The 20,484-nt window shown below is 49.5% G+C and overlaps 10 protein-coding genes across 10 annotated transcripts; 6 read left to right on the forward strand and 4 right to left on the reverse strand.

Moving 5' to 3' along the window:
- Nucleotides 1–73: 73 nt before the first annotated feature.
- BU24DRAFT_391755 (peroxisomal membrane protein pex16) lies at nt 74–2,039 on the reverse strand. The gene is made up of 4 exons (XM_033525124.1): nt 1,465–2,039; nt 1,375–1,410; nt 491–1,325; nt 74–436 (listed from the first exon to the last, which is right to left on the reverse strand). Exons 1-4 carry the CDS (start codon nt 1,610–1,612, stop codon nt 313–315), a joined length of 1,143 nt encoding a protein of 380 aa, XP_033384795.1. The 5' UTR covers nt 1,613–2,039; the 3' UTR covers nt 74–312.
- Nucleotides 2,040–2,190: 151 nt separating this feature from the next.
- Nucleotides 2,191–3,401, forward strand: BU24DRAFT_450973 (uncharacterized protein). The gene is made up of 2 exons (XM_033531069.1): nt 2,191–2,921; nt 2,973–3,401. Exons 1-2 carry the CDS (start codon nt 2,380–2,382, stop codon nt 3,124–3,126), a joined length of 696 nt encoding a protein of 231 aa, XP_033384796.1. The 5' UTR covers nt 2,191–2,379; the 3' UTR covers nt 3,127–3,401.
- A 68-nt stretch (nt 3,402–3,469) lies between these two features.
- BU24DRAFT_462611 (uncharacterized protein) lies at nt 3,470–4,264 on the forward strand (the record flags this gene model as incomplete). The annotated part of the gene is made up of 1 exon (XM_033532027.1): nt 3,470–4,264. One exon carries the CDS (start codon nt 3,470–3,472, stop codon nt 4,262–4,264), a length of 795 nt encoding a protein of 264 aa, XP_033384797.1.
- Nucleotides 4,265–5,310: 1,046 nt separating this feature from the next.
- On the forward strand, nt 5,311–6,499 carry BU24DRAFT_409560 (aquaporin-like protein; the record flags this gene model as incomplete). The annotated part of the gene is made up of 5 exons (XM_033525930.1): nt 5,311–5,776; nt 5,831–6,035; nt 6,087–6,262; nt 6,312–6,353; nt 6,402–6,499. The coding sequence occupies 5 exons, from the start codon at nt 5,311–5,313 to the stop codon at nt 6,497–6,499; spliced, it is 987 nt and encodes a 328-aa protein (XP_033384798.1).
- A 304-nt stretch (nt 6,500–6,803) lies between these two features.
- BU24DRAFT_492539 (ribosomal protein S7e) lies at nt 6,804–7,679 on the forward strand (the record flags this gene model as incomplete). The annotated part of the gene is made up of 3 exons (XM_033533897.1): nt 6,804–6,965; nt 7,120–7,202; nt 7,255–7,679. 3 exons carry the CDS (start codon nt 6,804–6,806, stop codon nt 7,616–7,618), a joined length of 609 nt encoding a protein of 202 aa, XP_033384799.1. The 3' UTR covers nt 7,619–7,679.
- A 36-nt stretch (nt 7,680–7,715) lies between these two features.
- BU24DRAFT_422803 (glutathione S-transferase protein-like protein) lies at nt 7,716–8,925 on the reverse strand. Its single transcript, XM_033528080.1, has one exon. It carries the CDS (start codon nt 8,619–8,621, stop codon nt 7,827–7,829), a length of 795 nt encoding a protein of 264 aa, XP_033384800.1. The 5' UTR covers nt 8,622–8,925; the 3' UTR covers nt 7,716–7,826.
- A 729-nt stretch (nt 8,926–9,654) lies between these two features.
- Nucleotides 9,655–12,242, forward strand: BU24DRAFT_450977 (uncharacterized protein). Its single transcript, XM_033531070.1, has 7 exons — nt 9,655–10,028; nt 10,084–10,227; nt 10,279–10,326; nt 10,392–10,689; nt 10,745–11,379; nt 11,443–11,614; nt 11,690–12,242. Exons 1-7 carry the CDS (start codon nt 9,927–9,929, stop codon nt 11,845–11,847), a joined length of 1,557 nt encoding a protein of 518 aa, XP_033384801.1. The 5' UTR covers nt 9,655–9,926; the 3' UTR covers nt 11,848–12,242.
- Nucleotides 12,243–13,682: 1,440 nt separating this feature from the next.
- Nucleotides 13,683–15,977, reverse strand: BU24DRAFT_462616 (bifunctional 6-phosphofructo-2-kinase/fructose-2,6-bisphosphate 2-phosphatase; the record flags this gene model as incomplete). The annotated part of the gene is made up of 2 exons (XM_033532028.1): nt 13,683–15,516; nt 15,631–15,977. The coding sequence occupies 2 exons, from the start codon at nt 15,975–15,977 to the stop codon at nt 13,683–13,685; spliced, it is 2,181 nt and encodes a 726-aa protein (XP_033384802.1).
- A 2,851-nt stretch (nt 15,978–18,828) lies between these two features.
- Nucleotides 18,829–19,365, reverse strand: BU24DRAFT_202379 (uncharacterized protein). Its single transcript, XM_033521831.1, has one exon. The coding sequence runs from the start codon at nt 19,204–19,206 to the stop codon at nt 18,913–18,915; it is 294 nt and encodes a 97-aa protein (XP_033384803.1). The 5' UTR covers nt 19,207–19,365; the 3' UTR covers nt 18,829–18,912.
- On the forward strand, nt 18,963–20,166 carry BU24DRAFT_422809 (uncharacterized protein). Its single transcript, XM_033528081.1, has 3 exons — nt 18,963–19,625; nt 19,739–19,907; nt 20,048–20,166. The coding sequence occupies exons 1-3, from the start codon at nt 19,405–19,407 to the stop codon at nt 20,084–20,086; spliced, it is 429 nt and encodes a 142-aa protein (XP_033384804.1). The 5' UTR covers nt 18,963–19,404; the 3' UTR covers nt 20,087–20,166.
- The last annotated feature ends 318 nt before the right edge of the window (nt 20,167–20,484 follow it).

The raw sequence follows: 20,484 nt of genomic DNA on the forward strand, positions 1-20,484 counted from the left end.
GGGAACACTCATACATTCCTATCATGACATCAGTAGAAGATAATTATTTATGTTCTTGCGTGATTCCAAATTTCGAGTAGTAAGTATCATTCAAAATGGTATAGCACGCATTGCTGCGATGCGTGGTGAATTATATATACTATCGCGAATGCAGACTATTCCGGTAGTCTCGCAAGTAGATATCATGTTAAATCCTCCTGCCCTTCCCCAGTAATCGGTATCATCCATTCCCAAGTCCCTATCAATACAACAAAAGCCCGCACCCAATACGCAAACACAGTAACAGAGAGCAATGAACGCCAACAAAAGAAATTACATTGTGGCTGTCGGGAAGTAGTACTGGTCCCAGAGGAATTCATAGTCTTCGATAACACCTCCGACAATATCCAAGAGAGGCTTGTTTCGAAGCCTTCGAGTGACACTGTGTATCCAAGCCCTGTTGTTCATTAGTCTATGCGCATCATAGGCGAATCTCCCATCATGTACTTACTTGGTGATGTTTTCGTAGAACGCACCCCGCATCATCCACCATCCGAGGGCCCAGCCTCGTTTCTTCAGCTCCTCCTTTTCCAAACCGGTCAAGCCCCTAAGTCCGCCTGCTAGACGTTCCTGGAAGTCCTTCTTTGCCAATTGACGTGCGCCGTACTCAATGCTCAAGCCAATCAACCAAGGTCGCCAGCTCTTCCTATCTCCACGGAAATGTTGCATTGCGATAGCGTATGCGACGGGTCGTAGGATGTGCAATACTTCGGCAATCTCGCCTTTGCCACTCACTCGGTGTAGAAGGGCCTTTGGAGGCTTGATATCGTCTGCGGTCAGGACTTTAGAAAGCAGATAGCTCGAGATATCCGAGGAATCCGGAAGGCTTGGTAGAGACAAGCCAGTTCGAGGCATTTTCCAGTTCTCCATCTCCACTGATTGCTCACTTGGTGGAGTATCCATGCCGTCCGCAGAGGCGTTGGAATCTTCCAAGCTAGAGGGATCTACCTCTCTCTGAGGCAATGGTGGAGACAATAGCGGCCTCGAGTTGGTCAGGCGCATCAGGAGAAGCCTACAGAACGCCTTCACGACCTCCAATAATACGATAACACGCCATCGCATCTTCTCGCCTTTCCTCTTCGCTGCCATTTCCCAGAGGAGCTCGGTGTACTGGACCATCTGCAGAAGAAGCGCAACACGTTTGTAAGTCGGTGATCTCTGAGTCCAGAAGCTAGTGTATCGATTATGCGGAGAAGGATGATGGCGCGGCGAGCCAGGAAGGCGCGCGACTGCCTTTGCAAGGAGAGAATCATGGTATAATGAAAGGAGCTGAACGCCGCTGTGCACTATAGACTGTTAGATAAGGCGTTTACACTACCACCAAAGGGAACATACAAGATTCTGACGCGATTTCGGATTCTCTATATCGGCCTGCGATAGTTAGGATTTTGCTTTGATGAAATCAAGTGGGCAACGTTTGCGCACCGGGTATGATGTATGTTAAGGAGCGCAGCGCCGATTCGACCTGAGTGACTGCGCTGTTGTTCTTGGTGATAAAGTCGGAATATGCGCCCAGCCATTTTGATGGCATAGACAGGACCTCCGTGGTCCTCTGCGTCGCTTGCTTGTACATGCTTGCGGACGCAAGATGTTGGATGTCGCGGGGCTTGAGGTCGACAAAGCAGGAGGTGGCAGGGACATACGTGAAGTCATGTCGCGTGGCTGCCGAGGTCTACGGCAAGTTCCCCGAACACAAGCTACGAGTACCTCATAGGCTCAGAGGCTCATCCTTCGGCAAGTATTATTAGACCTCGAACCCACTGCAAGACTACCAGATAACTTTCCACTCCTTACAATAAGAATGGAATTAATCATAATTGTGTACAACTGACTCTTGAACGATTTACATTCACAAGGTTTGAGATACTGTAATCTGCACCGACATTTGTCCGCCTGGAGTCGCTTCTTTTAGTGAGTGCTCTCGTATCAATATTCTACCTTCAAGAGGAAGGTTCTTAATCAAATTTTCATGGACCTTCCATATAAACACAAACAATCTGCCCTTCATCATCTTGGAAGGGCTTAATCTGACATTAATCTAATATTCATTCGTTCAACGCTGCTGCTGCCTGCGCTTCCGTCCCCCAAGCAGACTTGGGTTATGATGCAAAGCAACGACACTTTACTCAACACGGGATAAGTCGTCTACCACATGACACCGCGTACCACACAAAACGCGATATTATACAGTCAACGCTCTGAAATAGACGCGTCTTACTTGCTGATATAACAGCTTGACGTCTACCTATCAGAAAACATATAAATCAAAGGGCTTGCTTCAAGTTCATACACCTAAACATTCATTGCATTCGATCCAAGCAATTCTCGAATTCACACAATATGGCCACTCCAAGCTCAATCCCTTATCCTGTTGTGCCTATCAAGGAAGAAGATGCAGATTTGTTCAAGAGCGTTGTGAAATACGTTCATGAATACATGTCTCAGCCTGGACACGACAACTCCCACGATTTCCTTCACATCCTGCGGGTCGTTTCCAATGCCAACCGCATTTTGGAAGCAGAACTCAAAGCCAACCCAGCCCAGAAATACGACACCTCGGCTCTCTTCCTTGCAGCCCTTCTTCACGACGTTGGAGATCGGAAATATGCGAAGCCCGGTGAAGATGTCGAGCAACAGATATCAAGGGTCTTGGTAGAGCTAGGAGCCCCGGAGCATCTTGCATTGAAGGTCCAGGCAATCGCAAAACATGTCAGCTACAGCGTGGAAACGAAAAAGCCGGAAGCTGTCAAAGAGGTTTTGCTGGAGCATCCCGAGCTAGCTATTGTGCAGGACTCCGATCGCCTCGATGCAATTGGTGCCATTGGTGTCGGAAGGGCCTTTTCTTATGGCGCTGCGAAGTGTCCAGATAAGCCTATGTCAAGGTCAGTAAGACGTGCAGCAATTCATTCCAATCAAGCTAACCGTTTAAATAGGGCAGTAGATCATTTTACCGAAAAACTGTTCAAATTGGAGGGCATGATGAAGACCACTACGGGGCGTGAATTGGCACAAGCGAGGCACAAGATTCTGGAAGATTTTGCTGTACAGTTCAGACAAGAGTCTGAATTAACTATCACTTTGCAATGACTGTAACAGTTGGGGTACCTGATACAGGGCGTGAGCCGCATGACACGGCTCCATTTTCGCGGTGAGGGGACCAAGCATCCTGCAGCAACTTAAAACATCATCACGCTTCAGATGCAAGAGATTCCTCAATAGTAACAAACCTTATGCCTCGACACTAGCACGTTCAAACAAGATGCGAGAGCTCTCTCAGTAATTCACTCACAATTTGAATGATGTATGATAGCAAGCTTTACTGTTAACTTCTTCCTCCTCCAATTCAATTTTCCTCTTGCTCCAATTGAGCTATGGTACCACTCTGATTTTACTTTACTCACATTGCGCAAAACTATTCCCACAACATACAATGCCACCCCAACGTATGCCGCCATTACCACGTCGTAATACTGGTGCACCGTCAGAGGCATACGGCCACAATCCCAAAGTGCCAGGCCCATACCTCGATTCACCACAAGACGTCAGCTCGTTACTTCTTGTATTTCCCCACCTGGATCCAAAGGATGACGCTCTTGCTGAGAGGGTATGCATTAGAGTTCGCAAATATATGAAGCGATATGATAACACACACGACTATGAGCACATTCAAAGAGTAGTCGCAAACGCCGACCGAATATGGAATTCCGACCCGATGTTTGCCATTGAATTGAACCCTCTGGTTGTCTTTCTAGGCTGCTTGATGCACGACGTGGGCGACCACAAATACCTACGTTTCTGGGAGAGTGGCGAACGCATCAAGGAGAAGATGCTTATCAAGTGTGGTGCTTCTAAACAACTGGCACGGAAGGTCCAGATCATTGCAACAAACGTGTCGTATAGGAACGAGAAGCGAAGACCAGGCCATGTCCGAAGAATCTGCAACGAGCATAAAGAGCTGGCGGTGGTGCTTGATGCAGATAGATTGGAAGCCCTTGGTCCCGTAGGACTGGCTCGAACTTTTGCTTTCCACGGCCGCAGCAGGCAGTTCAGGCATACCAGTATCTGGGGTGCGTTGCAGCACAACTGGGAAAAGCTGTACGAGTTACCTTCAATGATGAAGACAGCTTATGGCAGAGATGAAGGCCAGCGGCTTTGGAAAAAGACACTGGAGTTCACCAATGAATTCAGTTTGCAGGCAGACATTTCGGCAGTGGTCAATCCTTGAGTTTTTCATTGAAAAGATTCTTCGAACGTGAATGCTAAAGGCATAACTTTGAACGTGCCACGCTGAAGAAGCACTTACATATGTACTATCAAAAGGTAGTTGGAAGGCCGTGGCATTACTATGCATGTATCGAACCCCTATTTGTAGGTTACTGACAACCTCATTATGTTCATTGATTGTCCTGATGCAATTGCATTGAGAATCGACCTCGCAATATCGTGTTTGTAGATTGACCACAATTATGCGAGCCTCATAGCTATACCTAATACTAAATCTGAACTCCACCGACCACACATTGCATTATAGATGTTCTCTTCTTCTTTTGCACACCATTATTTCTCTACGAAAGCTAGAACATTCTCTGGAGGGCCTCCGTGAGTCAATTAATGATTAACCTCGGAAGGTTAGAACACGCCTGCAGACGCCGACGTTGATGCCGATCGATACAATGCTTCGGATCACAAACGCCGTGTACTAGTAGTGCATGGGCTTAATGTTGTATTTGCAATTAATGGATATGACGTATCCGAGGGACGGAGTATTAGTTAATCGAGTGAACGACTCGCAGCACAGCATGCGGAGAGGTTTGTACATGCTTTTGGTGACATGCCTATTTATTAATTAACGTTATCCCAGGACAGACAGACCTGCAGGGGAGCAGTGGGATCACCAAAAGAACATGCGGCATGTATGTGGGGTTGCACTTTGGGAAATACCCGTTTCAGCTCAACCCCTGTGCTGATGATGGCACGATCTCGATAGCGGCGCATTTCTTTGGCCAACGACTGTGCAGTGCTGTCGGTCCGTTTGAGCCGTTTATGAGTACTAATCGCTGACGAGACAGTAGCAGTGCAAATAGCTCATGACTAAGGTCAGGTAGGGTTAGTTTGCTAGCGGATAGCTCGTAATGCTTATGGTATCAAACAACGCCCTCTTGTCAAATTGTCGAACTCGTAAGAAGAAACATGAATCTCTCTTCTCACAATTCTCAGTGTTCGCCAGATTATTCCTTTGTCGAAAGTCAGCAACATTGATCCTTTGAAACCATGCATTTCGAGAACATGGGCACAGCGACAACACAGGATGTCGAGCTGGCGGATTCCTCGGCATCACAGGAACTTCATAAACGACGAAAAGGGATAATGCAAGAGCCCTCCGTATCTTCACGACCTTTCGTTGGACGTATTGGTGGAAACCAGGAATTCACGCTTCCCCGTAATGATTCGCATTACTCAACAATCGCTGAAAAGGTTCCTGACGTTTCGGGGACTTTTACCTGGAGAGATAGTTTTCGGTTGATCGCTTTCGCAGACGGCGAGCTCTGGAAAGAAGCGACTTTGGAAGGTGTTGGAACATGCCTCCAAATCTTCTTGTCTGGTCTTTTCTCTATTGGACTTGGGCCCGGCAGCAGCTTCGCCAGCGCCTCTACACCATTGACTGCAGCTGGATTTGCAGGTGTTTTGAACGCCCTTCTTATATCATTCTTCATTTTCGTCGGAGGACCCGTTTCAGGTAAGTAACGAAAGAATGAATCCAAAAGGCGACGCATCGCTCAACGCTCTCTAGGTGGTCATTTTAATCCCTTCATCACTCTGTCGACCTTTTTTGCCCGCCTCTCCATTTTCCCGCGTACCGTCCTCTACGTCATCTTTCAATGCACAGGAGCCGTGGTTGCGGGCTTCATGCTTCGCGCGGCCATCGGTAGTAAACAGGCCTTTGGCATGATCCCAGGGTGCTACATTGACACCTCTATCATCACCCCTGGCCAAGCGTACGCTACATCCCCATTCCAGACATGAGACAGCACGCTAACGGCCAGCAGATATGTATTTGAGACAATGACATCGTTTGGCCTGATTTTTATCGCTTTTGGTGTCGGTCTCGATCCTCGTCAGAGACAGGTCTTTGGTCCTGCAGTTTCGTCCTTGTTGGTAGGCATGGCTCTTGGATTCACCAGCTTCGTGTCCGGAATTGCCAGGCCAGGCTATACGGGAGCTTGTGAGTACATGATGAGTGAAATGAGAGGCTTCTCGACTGACAAAAGCAGCATTGAATCCCGCACGATGCTTGGGCCTGATGTCAGCAGCCGGTAAGCAACCTATGCAAAATAACCATATCTTCCACTAATGCCTTCCAGACCAATTCAATTACCACTACATCCACTGGTTTGGAGACTTGACGGCAGCGATCATCAACGGAATCATGTACTGGATAATTCCCATCTACAAAGATTAGGCGCTGAGATGCATCGGCAACAAAAGGCACAGAATGGCCACAAAATATACATAGATTTTAATCAGTAGAAATAATAGTATTACTCTTCATTCCGACATTTTTTCAAGATTTGACAGATGTGACGACTGAGATGCAAACTGGTGTTCGTAATTGACCCGAGATTGGGACGCATCGGATTATTGATTGAACCGTGGTAGTTGCCAAGGCGCTAACGAGAAGCGACTCGCACTCTTCGTTTTACAACTTTTGAATTTCAAAGACCACGACAGTTCACATCGACAACTCAACGACCAAAACCGCCAAAATGTCGTCGCCTGCCTTGAACAAGATCGCCCCCAACAGCCCCTCGAGGCAGAACCCGTCCGAGATCGAGACGAGCATCGCCAATGCTCTCTACGACCTCGAGACCAACATCCCCGACTTGAAGACCTCTCTTCGCGCTCTTCAGTTCGTCTCCGCTCGCGAGGTAAGATGAAGCAACTCCGCCAGTCTACAACACAAATCCTTCCATCGATGCGCTCTCGATCGCCGAAGCCATTGCATACCCATACAATATCTTGTTGAAACGAAGAGGCGGTGGGCACTGGGCAGCTTCAGTACGCTGACACCAGGATTCTTAGATCGAGGTCGGTCATGGCAGGAAGGCCATTGTCATCTTCGTCCCTGTCCCTACTCTCCAGGGCTGGCACAAGACCCAGCAGCGGTATGTAAAATTGAGACTTCACTAGCCATGTTCGAGTGCTAATTTTTTTCAGTCTCACTCGTGAGCTCGAGAAGAAGTTCTCTGACCGCCACGTTTTGATCATCGCTTCCCGCCGCATTCTCCCCCGTCCCAAGCGCTCCAACCGCTCCCGCACTTCCCAGACCCAGAAGCGTCCCCGCTCCCGAACTCTCACTGCCGTCCACGACGCTATCCTCACCGACCTCGTCTACCCCGTCGAGATCGTTGGCAAGCGCACCAGGACCCGTGAGGACGGATCCAAGATCCTCAAGGTCATCCTCGACGAGAAGGAGCGCGGTGGTGTTGACTACAGGCTCGACACCTACTCTGAGGTGTACAAGCGCCTCACTGGCAAGGGTGTGAACTTCGAGTTCCCCCAGGCTGCTGCGGACTACTAGGCGGAAAACTTGGGCATTCATGGTTCAGGCGTACGGCTAGGGCATAACTCATGCATCATGTGTCCTTGGTCTCAAAAAATATGATTCGTGCCCATGTTTGGGCGTATGATACCAATTGATTTTCATTTTGATGTGATGGCCTTTTTCAAATTGCTTGAACTTTTTCTCGTGCATCATACTGACGTCTCCCAACGGTTGCCTGATTTATCTACTGTCTGTCTAGCTCTGGGTAGTGCCTGAAGACGCCATTGCTATATGGTTGTCGCCTGTCGCTGGCAAGATATTCCTTCAGTCCACTCCGCTCTTGCACGCTCGTGTAGAACGACTCAAATAGCAAGGGATAGTCCTTCTCTCTCGCCTCCACCTCTTTCGGAAACGCAAACTTGAGCCCATTGAGCACATGCCAGAGTGTTGTATCAGCGTATGAGAGTTTCTTTCCAACCAAGTGCTTCCCCTCTCCCTGGGGTTCGTTGCCCTTGAGCACACGCTCGAAGTAGCCAAAGAACTTGGGTATACGGTTCTCTCTGAAGTCAGTCGCCCTCTTCAGAGCCTCGTCCTTCTGATCCTCGTAGTAGGCACCGACAGAGATAGGGTGGTGCGTGTCGTGGGTCTCATTGTTGAGATCGAGAGCCGTCAGCGCATGGCTCAGTACCCAATGCTTCTCCGCCTCGTCTTCTCCAGCCAGATCTAGCTTATCTCCCAAGTAGGACAGAATGGCTGGGGTTTGGTAAAGAACGAGCGATTTCCCGTCCTTGCCCTCGCCTGGAACACGGAGAGCAGGTGGTGCGAAGGCCGGCGGGTTGCCGTCGTCGTCGACCGTTAGTTTGTCGTCTTTGCAGGCGAGCACGGCGTTGATGCCGTCCTTGGATTCGTTGGATATGTCTTTGTAGGAGGTTCCGGTCGCCTCGAAGACCAGGCGGATAAACTCGCCGCGGCCAGGGATGACGGGCCAGTAGAGGAGCTCGTAGGGAGGTTGGGTGCGGACTTTCTTAGCTGAAGACATGATCGTTCTACGAAGACTCTGTAGTGATTGGTGTGGGTTTTGGATATGCTCTCACGCGGCTTTCTGGCCAATATGGGCTACTTTCAGTCAACCGAAATCGATATGTTCCAAGGGAACAATTGAATCTGCGGATTGTTTAGTGACACGGAATTTTGAGCATTCCAGAGGAAACAGTGGTCGCGTGAGGGGTATAAAAGGTACAAGTATTAACAATTGCACCTGTCGCGGATGCTAACTCTCCGTAAACAATATATCTGTGCGTCACAGTGAGGTTGAATTGCTTCCGGCATTTCCTGAATGAAGGAGGAGTATTATATCATCACCGGTTCGGACACTGGAGTAGGCAGCTACCCTGGCCTGGCCTGGATTGGGTTAGGTAGAAGTTGAATTACGAAGTGCGGTTGGCTGCCTTGCATTTGTGTGTACGACTCCGCAATGGGCCGAATCACATGCACATTTGGATCAAAGGAGGAAGATATAATATATATTACGAGGTACGAAGTACATAATCGATAGAATAGACAGACTTGATTGCCAAGTTGGCTTGAGGGTACCGAGACGACGAAATCCATTCCCATCAGACTCGCGTCGAATCACAGTGTTAGCGTGCCGCTGGCTCTATGCCATGTAACGTGGGTACTCCATGTGAGAGGTTGAGGATTGTCTTCCTTGCAACAACTGAGTTCGGCACATCACGTCTTGATTGGAGATGAGATGTATCGTCGCGAGGTGCTTGTTTTTTCGTTGGGAGAGAAGCAAACATAGCGCCACCGAGCCACGTAGTAATTTACAAAGTTTCACAATAAGTGAGGAGACCTCAAAATACTCCGTAGACGACGCAATGATTTTGGACTCATACAAATCGAAAGAACATATGCTCGAGAGCTACAAGTATGTGTATCACCGTTTAGAATGGGCTAAGAAGTTAGCTATGAAACCACAGACGTGGGAATCATTCCTGCTTCAAACGTTGGCTCGTGCAGAACAAATGCAAATAATCAGCGAGCATACTTGCTGCTGACCTTCCGCTCGATTCCACCTTTCTTAAAGTACGGATAGATAACCAATGTTCCTTGTAACCTGCCACCTCATAAACGATCAAACTTTGGGCGTTGTGTAACGGAAAGCCTCGCATTCGCTGAATAAGTTCTGCTCTTGGGACCTTCCCAGCTGAGCACACTTGCTGCCTTGCAAACCCCCTCTTTTTCAACGCCATCTCTTCCTCCCTTCCTAAAATACCTACCTAACTTACGAGGCTCTTCCCAATTGCAAATAGAAGAGTATCCATATGTTTACTAGCCCGTCATGGTAGAATTTAGCAACTCATACCAGGGCGAGTTGGACCACTACGCCTTCAAGCTTGAAAGCTTCAGGCGCTCAGACGAGGCTCGAGATCAGCTCGTGACTGTGGGTTCTGCACCGCCGCTATCGCACTGGGAATATGCTTGCTGAATCTTTCTAGGACCTCATCCAAAAGTATAGAAATCTCCTGGAAGAGCATACCATTCTAAAGGATGATTTCCACAGTGAACAGACAGTCCGTCGTGCTTATCATCTTGAAAAGAAAGCCCTCGAGCTAGAGACGACCCAGCTTCGAAATAGTTTAGTGAGAAACCACGATGCGAATTCCAGTGCAGCAAATCACTAATTAGAATAGGAAAGTTCCAATTTTGTATTGGCTTTGATTGATGGTGATGGATTTATTGTAAGAAACTATTCGCAGGCCCATTGTACCAGCAAGGCTGAACGGCTGACTGACACACTTCATAGTTTCAAGATCTATTGCTTAAGGCTGGTGCCGATGGCGGATCAGAAGCCGCTTCTAAACTGCAGGCTTCCATCCAGCAACACGTGGAATCGTTATACGGTGGCATCTCCAGGAAGTGGCCAATAATGGTGCATGTCTACGTCAGCCTGGACAAGCTGGCACAAAAGCTCGCCAGTGTTTTGCTCCTCAGACACCCCACAGAGCTACGCGCATTTGCCCAGTCATTCGGAGTCAACCAACCACTATTCAGTATTATAGATGTCGGTCAAGGGAAGGAGCGAGCCGATTATCGGATCAAAGGTGACGACCTGAGCAACGCCATTTCCTTTTCTTTCTGCTAATGCCTGCCAATTAGAAATGCTTCGCACATTCGGTGACAATCCCACCTGCAAGCACATCATCTTCGCGGGATCTCATGATTCCGGCTATCTCCTTAATCTAGATCAATACAAACACGATTTGACCAAGGCGTCCCGCATTACCTTGCTTGAGTCAACCGAGCCTGCGCGCGGTTTCGCGGAACTGCCCAACTTTCACCGCGCCCGTTTCGATGCCGTCTTCAGAACAAATCCCCTTCCTGACTATGTCCCACCTCTTAAACCAGCTGTGCCACATACGGTATTGAGAACCGCATCAAACGGCAACGCCCAGTCCGGAATTGCTTCACCGGGGCCTGAGGTACAGACTCCAATCCCGAAAAGACAGAGTCCTGTCTCTGTTCAGCCAGCCCCTGTTCAATCCGCCCCTGTTCAACCATCGCCTGTCCAACCAGCAAGTCCCGCTGTGAGTGCTTCAAGGTCTGGCTCAGTCGACTCAACGTGGGCCACTGTGGGAAAGAACGGAGCAAGTGGAAATACCATATCCCTCCAGACTAAAGGTCAGAAAAAGAAAAAATATATTTATTATAACAAGAATGGTCAGCGGTTGGACGAGCCTCTTCCTCCAAGGGATGAAAACGGTTCCGTCGCACTCACTCGACGCATGAACGAGGTAAGACTGATCCCGGCATGGCGATGACCAAAGGTGTGACCTTGAAGTTGATAACGTGAATAGACCGGCCGTAACCTGTGTAACAATTGGCATTTGAATCGAGGCCAGTGTCCCAGTGGTACATCCTGTCGATTCCAACACGAGCCGAAACTCAGCACCTCCGAGCTCAACGCCCTGCGCTATAAGACCCGCCAGCTCCTATGCAAAGATCGCGGCTGCGAGAACTTCGACTGCTGTGAGCACTTCCCCTATCCTCAGAAGGGCAATAGTTTGCAATTACCTCTACTATTACTAACCCGACACAAATCAGACCTTGGACACCAGTGCTCCCACGAAAGAGACGTAGGAAGTTGCCAGTATGGCAACAACTGCCACTTTAGAGTCACGCACGGCATGGAACGAGCCAAGGCCGAAAGATGGGACGAGGACAGCAATGTCGAGTTTCTCAGCGGCAGCGGTGCTGCATAAAGAGTCCAACTAAAGAAGTAACTACGAGAAGTGTCCATGTCCCTACACTAGTAGGAGATGTGGACATGCGTCCATGACGACGAAATTGGAGACGACGAAACTAAACGGGCGACCTTTAACATCATTACAGAGGACCTTTACAGACTGAACCAACCAAAGGATCCTCAAAGAAATTTGGCTAAATATTTATTAACACTGAGTGGTAGTAGCGTAGGAGAGGGAAAGACGAGTATAAATTGATACTTGAATTAAGCTAGGTTACAGAGTCAAGGACTAAAAGCAGAGTTTACAACAAAGGGGAGAGGATGAATCTAGATTGTTTTCAGAGAATAGTGTAGGAAATAACATACCTCTTAGTCTAACCTCTATTCTAAATTAAAAAGTGCAAGCTGGCTGCCTACATTTACGTGTTAAACCCCCTCCTAGCATCTTTTCTACTTGAAACAGTATCCTACTTCCCTACTCACTCTTGTCTTTACTTTCACCATCATCTTTACTATTGTCCTCACTTTGATCTTCACGTTCACGTTCACGTTCATCCTCACGATGATCTTCATGTTCACGTTCATGTTCACCATCATGTTCACGTTCATGTTCACCTTCACCACCCTGCATCACATACACACAAAACAAAAGTAGTAGGTTCGTACTACCTAGATCGTACAACCCGTTGAACAATCCATTCTGTTCGCCCATCCAAACCCGAATCTCTTTCAATCGATCGACAGTATATAGCATGAAGAGAAACCACATTCAAGCTCTTTAATGCTGAACATGCGTGTGACCGATGATGTGTCCATGTCGTTATGAGTGGGTAAGAGGAGAGGGAAAGGAGGTGGGTGGAGTTCGTGGCATAGATGGGGCTGGTTGGTGGTGGTTGTTATGGTACCGCTCACTGTGTGCTACGAGATGATTAAGAGGAAGACGGCGAGGGTTTTAGGGAAGTGTGATACATTATTTCTGTGTTATTAACCTCCGTCAAGTCAAGTCAAGTCAAGTCACATCATGCACAGTCAGGTACAAAAGGATGAAGATAAAGACGTCTTATTTCCAATCTCCTTTTGTGAATTATCGCTAAGCCAGCCCCAGCACAGGCAATCATCGTCACCCATTGGCCCAAAGCACCAAAAAAAGAGAAAAGAGAAAAGAGAAGAGTAAGAATCGTATCAAGTGTAGTAGGTATACGAATTGACCGTCCTCCTGCCGAAGTGAGACGAGAAAAAAAGGACCCGGCAAAATGAAACGCCAGCTCGGAATGGAACGCCGGCCAATGGAAGCAAGATGGAACGCCAAACCATAGAAAGGAAGCAAGTAGGCAAGCAGGCAAGCAAGCAGATGAGCAAGCGAGCACGCACGCACGCACGCACGCACAGAATCGATCCACCCGCCACCCCGTCGGCCAGTCGATTGGGGCATGATCCTGCCCACTGGGCCAAGCTGCGGCGATGGAAAGATCGAGAGAGAACCGGACTCAAAACCCGCTGAGATAGAACGCCAAGTGCCAAAGAAAAGGAGAAGAAAAACAATACACGGATGAATGGTCTAAGAACAAAGAGGACTGGATCAATGCTGTGGTCTCTCAGTCATGCCCTCCCATGTGCGCCGACAAATGCTATCTATAGGTAGTCATCAACGCAGTAATGAGGTAAAGTCGTCTACTGAGAAACAAGCATCAGGCGGCCTGCATTCATCGCCGTTGTTGTCGTTTTGGTACATATGCAGTGAAAATGATGATGATGAAATGGTCATGCAGAAAAACAACGCAAAACATGCGAAGTGGTAGAAAGTTGGGTATTGTAATACAGTGGATGGAATGGAATCGTCCAGGCCCGGAATTAAGCGTGGTGAGAAGTCGCTCGTCGTAGCTTATAGTCGGGGACGTACTCAAAGTCGTCGAGTTCCGCATTGTAGCGCCAGGCTTTGAACTCGACTCCATACGGCTTGGGCTCAAGTTGATAGAGTAGACCAAGCGGGCAGTCGAGATCTGCAACGTCTTCTCGTTTCAGACCTTGGAAGTAGGCGATGAGCACACGCGCGACGGATCGGTGAGTGACCAAAAGGCAGTGGTCAGTCATCCTCTCCAGCTCGACGATGACGGGCCGGACACGGTTGATGATGTCGAGATAACCCTCGCCTCCAGGTCCCGGATAGCGGTAAGCCAGCTTGTCCTGTTTGCGTCGTTCGTACTCGTCTGAGTGGAGAGTCCTAATCTCCTCGTAGGTCAGTCCCTCCATGATTCCAGCGTTGAGCTCATCAAGCATCTTCATCTGCTTGATATCGTAATCCTCCTCACAGAAGTGCTCAGCCGTCTGGATGCTACGCTTGAGCATGGAAGTCCACACACAGAAATTCTTCGCCTCGACACCGGCGTCGTAGTAAGGATTGGGCGGGGTATGATCGCCAGGAACCGGGGGGAAATGGGTATGAGCGGCCTTGTCAGCTTGGTGAACCTCCCAAATGCTACGCTGCTTGTCGATGAACCTGGTCATGGCCTGGGCATACTTCTGGCCGTTGGGGCTGAGACTGGAATCGCCGCCGATCTTGCCGGCCTGGTTGTCCTCGGATTCGCCGTGGCGAGTAATCCAGATCATTCTCGGAGCCAGGTTGAAGTTGAGGAGGTAGTAAACGGCCTGGCCGGCAAGGAAACCCTTTACCTGATGCGAGATCATCTTGCGACCGACGTCGACCATCTTGACGAAAGGCATGTTGTTGTCTTCTTCGTAATCTCCGATCGGAACGTAGTTCTTCTCGTAGATGGCAACGCGCTTTTTGAAATCCTCCAAGGCCGCTACGGGGTCCTTACCCTCGTAATCCGGACCGGAGAGCTTCAATCGCATGTTTGACTCAAGTAAGGTCGGGTCCTGGCAGAGACTCTCGACGAAGAGGACGTTCAATTCTGGGCCAGCCCGTTGCCGTATCCTCTCCATGATCTGCTTCCTCCGGGCGAGAGTGCTGTTGGTAGCATCGAAGATACCGACGGAACCATTGTTGAAGAGAATGTAGTCGAGCAGATCATCGAGAGTCTCCATTGCGCATTGCTCTCGGAGCTGGGCTGCCTTCTTGTTGGTGGGGTCGAAAAAGTTCGCCGACTGGTCCAACGTATCGTCGTCCTCCTCCCCACCATTCTCTTCCTGCGCCTGTTCGTCCTTCTTGGGCGGAGTGGGCACTTGAGGACCCGGCGAGTTCACCACCACCCGCGGTATGGGTTCGACCTCCTGTAGGGCATCCTCGGGGAGGTTGCGTGCAGAAATTCCGATATCGAGTGGGGATAGTGCTTCATTTGTCGAAGAGGAGCCACCATTTATCAAAAGCTTTGCAGCGATCTGCGGAAGGGTTTGCGAACCGTCATTCAGAGCATCTGCCTCTGCCGAGCGACTGACCGATGACAGGCGGTATCCGTGACCGCTCGCAGCGGTACGACGCTTCTCGCCGACATTGAAGATCTTGGTGTCGTGTTGGAGCCAATTAAGATAGCGCGTCATCTTCTTTGTGATGTAACTCTTGCCACGTGCGGGCAGACCCACCATGACGATGACGAGTTTTGATCCAACATCCCGCTGTGCGATCTTGCCGTCGGGAGAAACCTTTGACTTGGTGAGCCCGGGGATATCGAGGGTGGTGGGACGAATGCGCGGCGTCGAATTCGAAGAATTCATTCGGATGGCAGACCTGAAAGAATTAAATGTTAGTTGCAAATTCAACTCTTGCTAGCATGGATAAGAAGAATGAAAGGGAAAGACAAAGACTCAAACTGGAATTGAGATTTGTGGGGACGTGACTCACATGCGCGGGCTTCCTGGAGTTGACGACATGGGCGTGTCTGTGAGGGCAGCGCCGACACCGTCTTTCGCTATGGCAGGGCCATGTCCGTTGTGACAGGCGACATAGGGCAAAGGTTTTCCTTTGACATCTGAATGGTGATGGATTGGATGGTTATGTGGAGTAGTAGAAGAATCTCTTAACGCTGAAATGGGATTCTTGAGGTCGGTGGGGTTGGATGTGAGGGAGAAGGCAGGCACAGGCGCATGTGCAGAGGTTGACGTCGCGGGCGCGGAGGTGGGCGCGGAGGTGCTGTTGGTCGGTAGAAACGGCTGCGCAGAGGCAGGTCGGGGCACATCCGATCCGCTCATGTTGTGGCGGGCCGTATGTGCCAGAACCGGGTTGTTGAGATTTCTCATGAGAAGGTTTTTGGCGATGATGGAGTGGGTGGCGCTGGATCGTCTCTTTGGTGAAGAGGAGGGCGAGGAAGAGGTTGAAGAAGAAGGTGAAGTGGACGCGGAAGAAGAAGTGGAGGGGTTACTATATCTAGATCTGGATCGGAGTGGCAGTGATGGCGGAGGCGAAGGTGGTTGCGATAGCGGTATTGGTAGTGGTAGTGACGCAGTTGTATTATTATTTGTGCTTGTGCTTGCGCTTGTGCCCGTACAAGTACTATGACTGTGACTGTGACCGTGATTGTGACCGTGACCTGTACAGGTACAAGTACTGGGAGTAATAGTGCGTCGGAAGCTGATAATTTCTACCGGGAGGTCTGTTCCTACTGGTAAAGGTATGCTGTTCGTATCGCCAGGAACGGCGACCATCGGCAGGGCTGTCATTTAGTGTCAACTATAATGTACCCTCCTCCACAAAAGGGTTGATGCACTCGGATGTTTGTTGGTCCCGTCGCACACTGACGAGGTGCAGTGTGAATGGTTTTTTTTTTGTCTCTGGCAACCAAAGGAAGAGGTTGGTAAGCAAGGAATTTCGATCGAGAGTGAGTTGAAAATGCTTTCTGGTAGGATAGTTATTCAGTTGATATTGAAATGCTGGTTTGTAACTTGTGTGTTTAGTCCGAGAAATATCTGAGAGGCTAGAAGGAGACTAGCCTGACCGTGAGGCTGTGACTGGCCGGCCGATTTTGGTTCACACGTTTCGCAGGATCTTGCACGTTTCGATTTTCGCTTCGGCCGGGGGGTTTTTAGTTCAGAGTACCCTGGTTTGGCTGCTTCCTTCCCGCCTATCGCTACAAGTAATAGTTGACTAGTTACTTGTCTTGGATTTTGAATCTGGGTGGATGATCTGTGAATGGGGGTTGGAGGACTGGTTGGACTAAACAATTAGCCTTGAGGTAGGCGTGGAAGTATGCGTCTGGTATTGGTTTGAACCTGCCCTGCGCAGCGCAAAAACTTGATGGTATTGTTCCTTTTCAGGTACCGCTAGCTGCCAGGTAGTGAGGTACTCGTACGTCGTAATGGTTCCTTGTGATCGGTTGAGGACAAGCTTGAGAGAGGCGCAAGTCTACACCCACTTCCCGGCGCAACTCTGGCTGTGCTGTGATGTTGGTGGTGGTGCTTAGCTCGACCGGATGCTGGAGTACTCCGTAATCCGTATGCGGCAACCCGAAGTATTTGAGGATTATTATATGCTTCCCGTACACAGTAGTCATCAGATGTCAATGGTGTTGTCCTTTGCTGATGCTGATGGGCTGTCTTCTGTGCGGTGCGCTCGACAACAATAATAAATACCTAGGTAGGTAGGAAGGTAGGCACGGAGTAATGGTGTGACTGTCGAAAGGTGAAAGCGAAGAAAAGGGTTGAAGTACGATAGAGTCGGAGCCGGAGTCAGAATTAAGATAAGAGTAAGAGTCAGAGTCAAGTGGTAAATAGGAGTTGACCCGGGCCAAAGTCAGGAAAGAAGTAGGGCGAGCGACAGGTGATGTGGTCTTTGGCCCTGGTGGGTGGTGGTGGTCGTACTCGTAGGTGGATGGACCGCCCCGGTCGTAGGTACGAGTAGTATAGTAGAGGGATGCGGAGCAAGAAAGACGGCCGATGACGACGGCGCGCTGACGGTTCGGAGGGATAATTACCTAGGTAGGTATCTCCAGTAATTAGGTACGAGTAGAGTGTAGAGTGGTGAACGTGGAGAGAGAGCACTTGTACAGCACAGTACAGGACCGGACCCGGCCCCGGGTGGTGTACGATGCTCTCACTTGTAGGTGGTAGGTGGGTGAGTAGGAATCGTAGGCCGGAGATTGTGAGTGCGTTTGGTCGAGGAGTACGGGGAAGTCAACAACAAGATTACCTATGTTCTTAGATAGGTAGGTGGGGCGAAGTGACCAACAAGTAACGAAGAGGAGGAAGAGGAAGAATTGTTGAGCTGTTGGAATGTACTGAGTAGGAAGGATGGGGGATGGGGGATAAGGTGTGTATCACTGTATCAGACAGAGCATCGATACCTGATAACGGACAAAGTGGGTGGAGGGGAGCCTGTGCAAATGGTGAGGCATGTTCTTGGTCGTTATCAGGGAGTGAGACAAAGGGGAGGCTGAAAGAGAGTGAGTGAGAGAGAGAGAGCGAGCACAGCTTTATAGAGAGTTGAATGGTCGGTGAATGTATTGGGTATGTGAGAGGGTGTGTGTGGTTGCAAGTGTGAGTACGAGAATATAGTTGGATCTACCTATGGTAGTATGTAGCATGTAGCATGTAGTGTATGTACCCGTATGAATGAATGCATGTAATAACGTGTATACTGTGTATAGTTAGATGTGTTTATTTAGTTATGAAGGGTTTGAATGAATATCCAGCGTGGGTGTGCCATCGCCGTCGCCCTGTCATGGTCCTTCACACCCCCCCCAGATCACAGACCACAGATCACAGTAATATCAAATGTGAAAACAGTCATTCACTATCTCTCGGCAACTGCAATGATGGTAATATCATGCTGGCATCATCTTCAAGATCTTCATCAGCATCAGCACCACCGTAAAGATAGGTGGACTATCCTGATACTGGTAGATACTGTCCGGATGCGTCTGGGATTTGCCCGTATACTCTCTCACCAAGCTGGACATGGGCCTGGCATCCAATCGTTCGCACACGCCCTTTCCCTCCCCCCAATGCTCACCCCGTCTGCTACACTTGCTTGCCTCCAGCCTTCTAAGTTCTAGGCACATCGGTGAAGAGTAACAAGATGTTACAAGATCTATCAGGTACATCATACCTCCAAATAAAATCAAATAAAATACTATCACTAATAGTATCTTCCTCCTCTCCTCTGTTCCATGCCAACAACATTCCTCTCTGTTCAACGGTCCCCCTCTCCGCCAATACCCCGTCCCATCATACCCCAGGGCCCATAGCCCCATGGCCGGTAACCTCCCCCGTCCCCTCCGCCTCCCGGAGACGGAGAACTGTCCATCAACCCGACGTCACCTACTACGACGAGTACTACGACCAAGCCCTTGGCTGCAATCTGAGTACACTTGGATGCTGCACCTGCCCTTCGCCATCCCCAGAATCCACGCCGGCAAAGGCGAAGAGTCAGAGGACACGGTGCCCAATCCATCCCTCCCAGCGTTAAGCACTCTGCGTGAAGCATTATACAAATGAAAGCTAAGACACGCCGCGCTTGCAGATCAATAGATACATAGTACGAAAGTAGACTGTACTGGGAAGGCAAACGACAAGAATGTTGAATTGGCAAGGCTTCTTCTTCTCCTGAGCTCCCTGAGTCCTACCAACTACAGCCCCAACTACGAAGAAAAAGGGAAAAAGTAAATACAGAAAGATAACAAACATGACTATCTCAGCGCATTTTCGTTTGGAAAATGTGCATTGTCGCAGTCCTGAATCCGCAAGCATTTCCACTTTAGGAACCAAGCTTGAGCGTGAGCACGAGCAGACACACGTAGGCTGCTATGCTCAGCGCTGTGAGGACAGACACCACATTCCCGCTCGTTCTGAACTTCTTGCGGTGCAATCCGTCCTCGCCCACTTCGGAGAAGAACTGCTTGTTTCCTACAATATGCCGCCGTGGTCAGTAGATTGAAAGTAGGGTCTTGGTAGGTGGTGCAGCAGCTCTGTGGCGGCGCGGAGAGCTGGGTAGGTAGGTAGTAGGTAGGGTCACCAACCTTCATGCCGGCGGAACAAACTCGTAAAGAGAATACCCGCTCCGTACACGGCGAACAGGGCGCCGATGGAATAGAACTCCGCAGTGAAGATCTTCAGCACGATGAGCGCGAAGCTGAACTGCCCGATCGCGGTGCGGATGTACGCTCCTTCGAACGTCCTCTGTGCGGCCTACAACGCCCCAGCTTTCAGCGATGATCATGATGAATCCGACAACGACAACGACAACGACAACGACAACGATGCTGATGCGAACTTCAGATAGGAAAGAAAGATGCAGACGCAGCAGCATATGCGCGCTGGCAGCTTACCCGAATCTCGACCAGCTCACTGCTGGTCAGAACTACTGACCGGGCTCTATGGAGCCGTAGCTGATATCTGTCGGCGGCGTGTCGTCCCTAAACTGCGCTTTCAATGGAATGCTCTCGCGGAGGCCGTCTTCGGACGTTTGAATCCATTTACCTCGAACATTGTTCTTGCAGCTGCAGGTCGTTCGTTACGGAGTAATTACTATCTGCCAAACCCACCCATGCGAGCCGGACCAGGTGTCTATGGTATGGTACAGTACCCGTATAGTAGAGCACAAATGTGCGTTGTACTGTGTAAGGTGGTAGCTGAGGTGCAACAAACCTCAGCGAGCTATGCGCCGTGGAAGGTGGTGATTAGCGAGTCACTCTCCCGAATGACGTGCGAGGGCCCCCTTGTGATCGCAGTGCAATGGATAATTAATGATGGCTGTTAGTGGTGG

This window comes from Aaosphaeria arxii, assembly GCF_010015735.1.
Source record: "Aaosphaeria arxii CBS 175.79 unplaced genomic scaffold BU24scaffold_4, whole genome shotgun sequence".
Taxonomy (NCBI): domain Eukaryota; kingdom Fungi; phylum Ascomycota; class Dothideomycetes; order Pleosporales; genus Aaosphaeria; species Aaosphaeria arxii.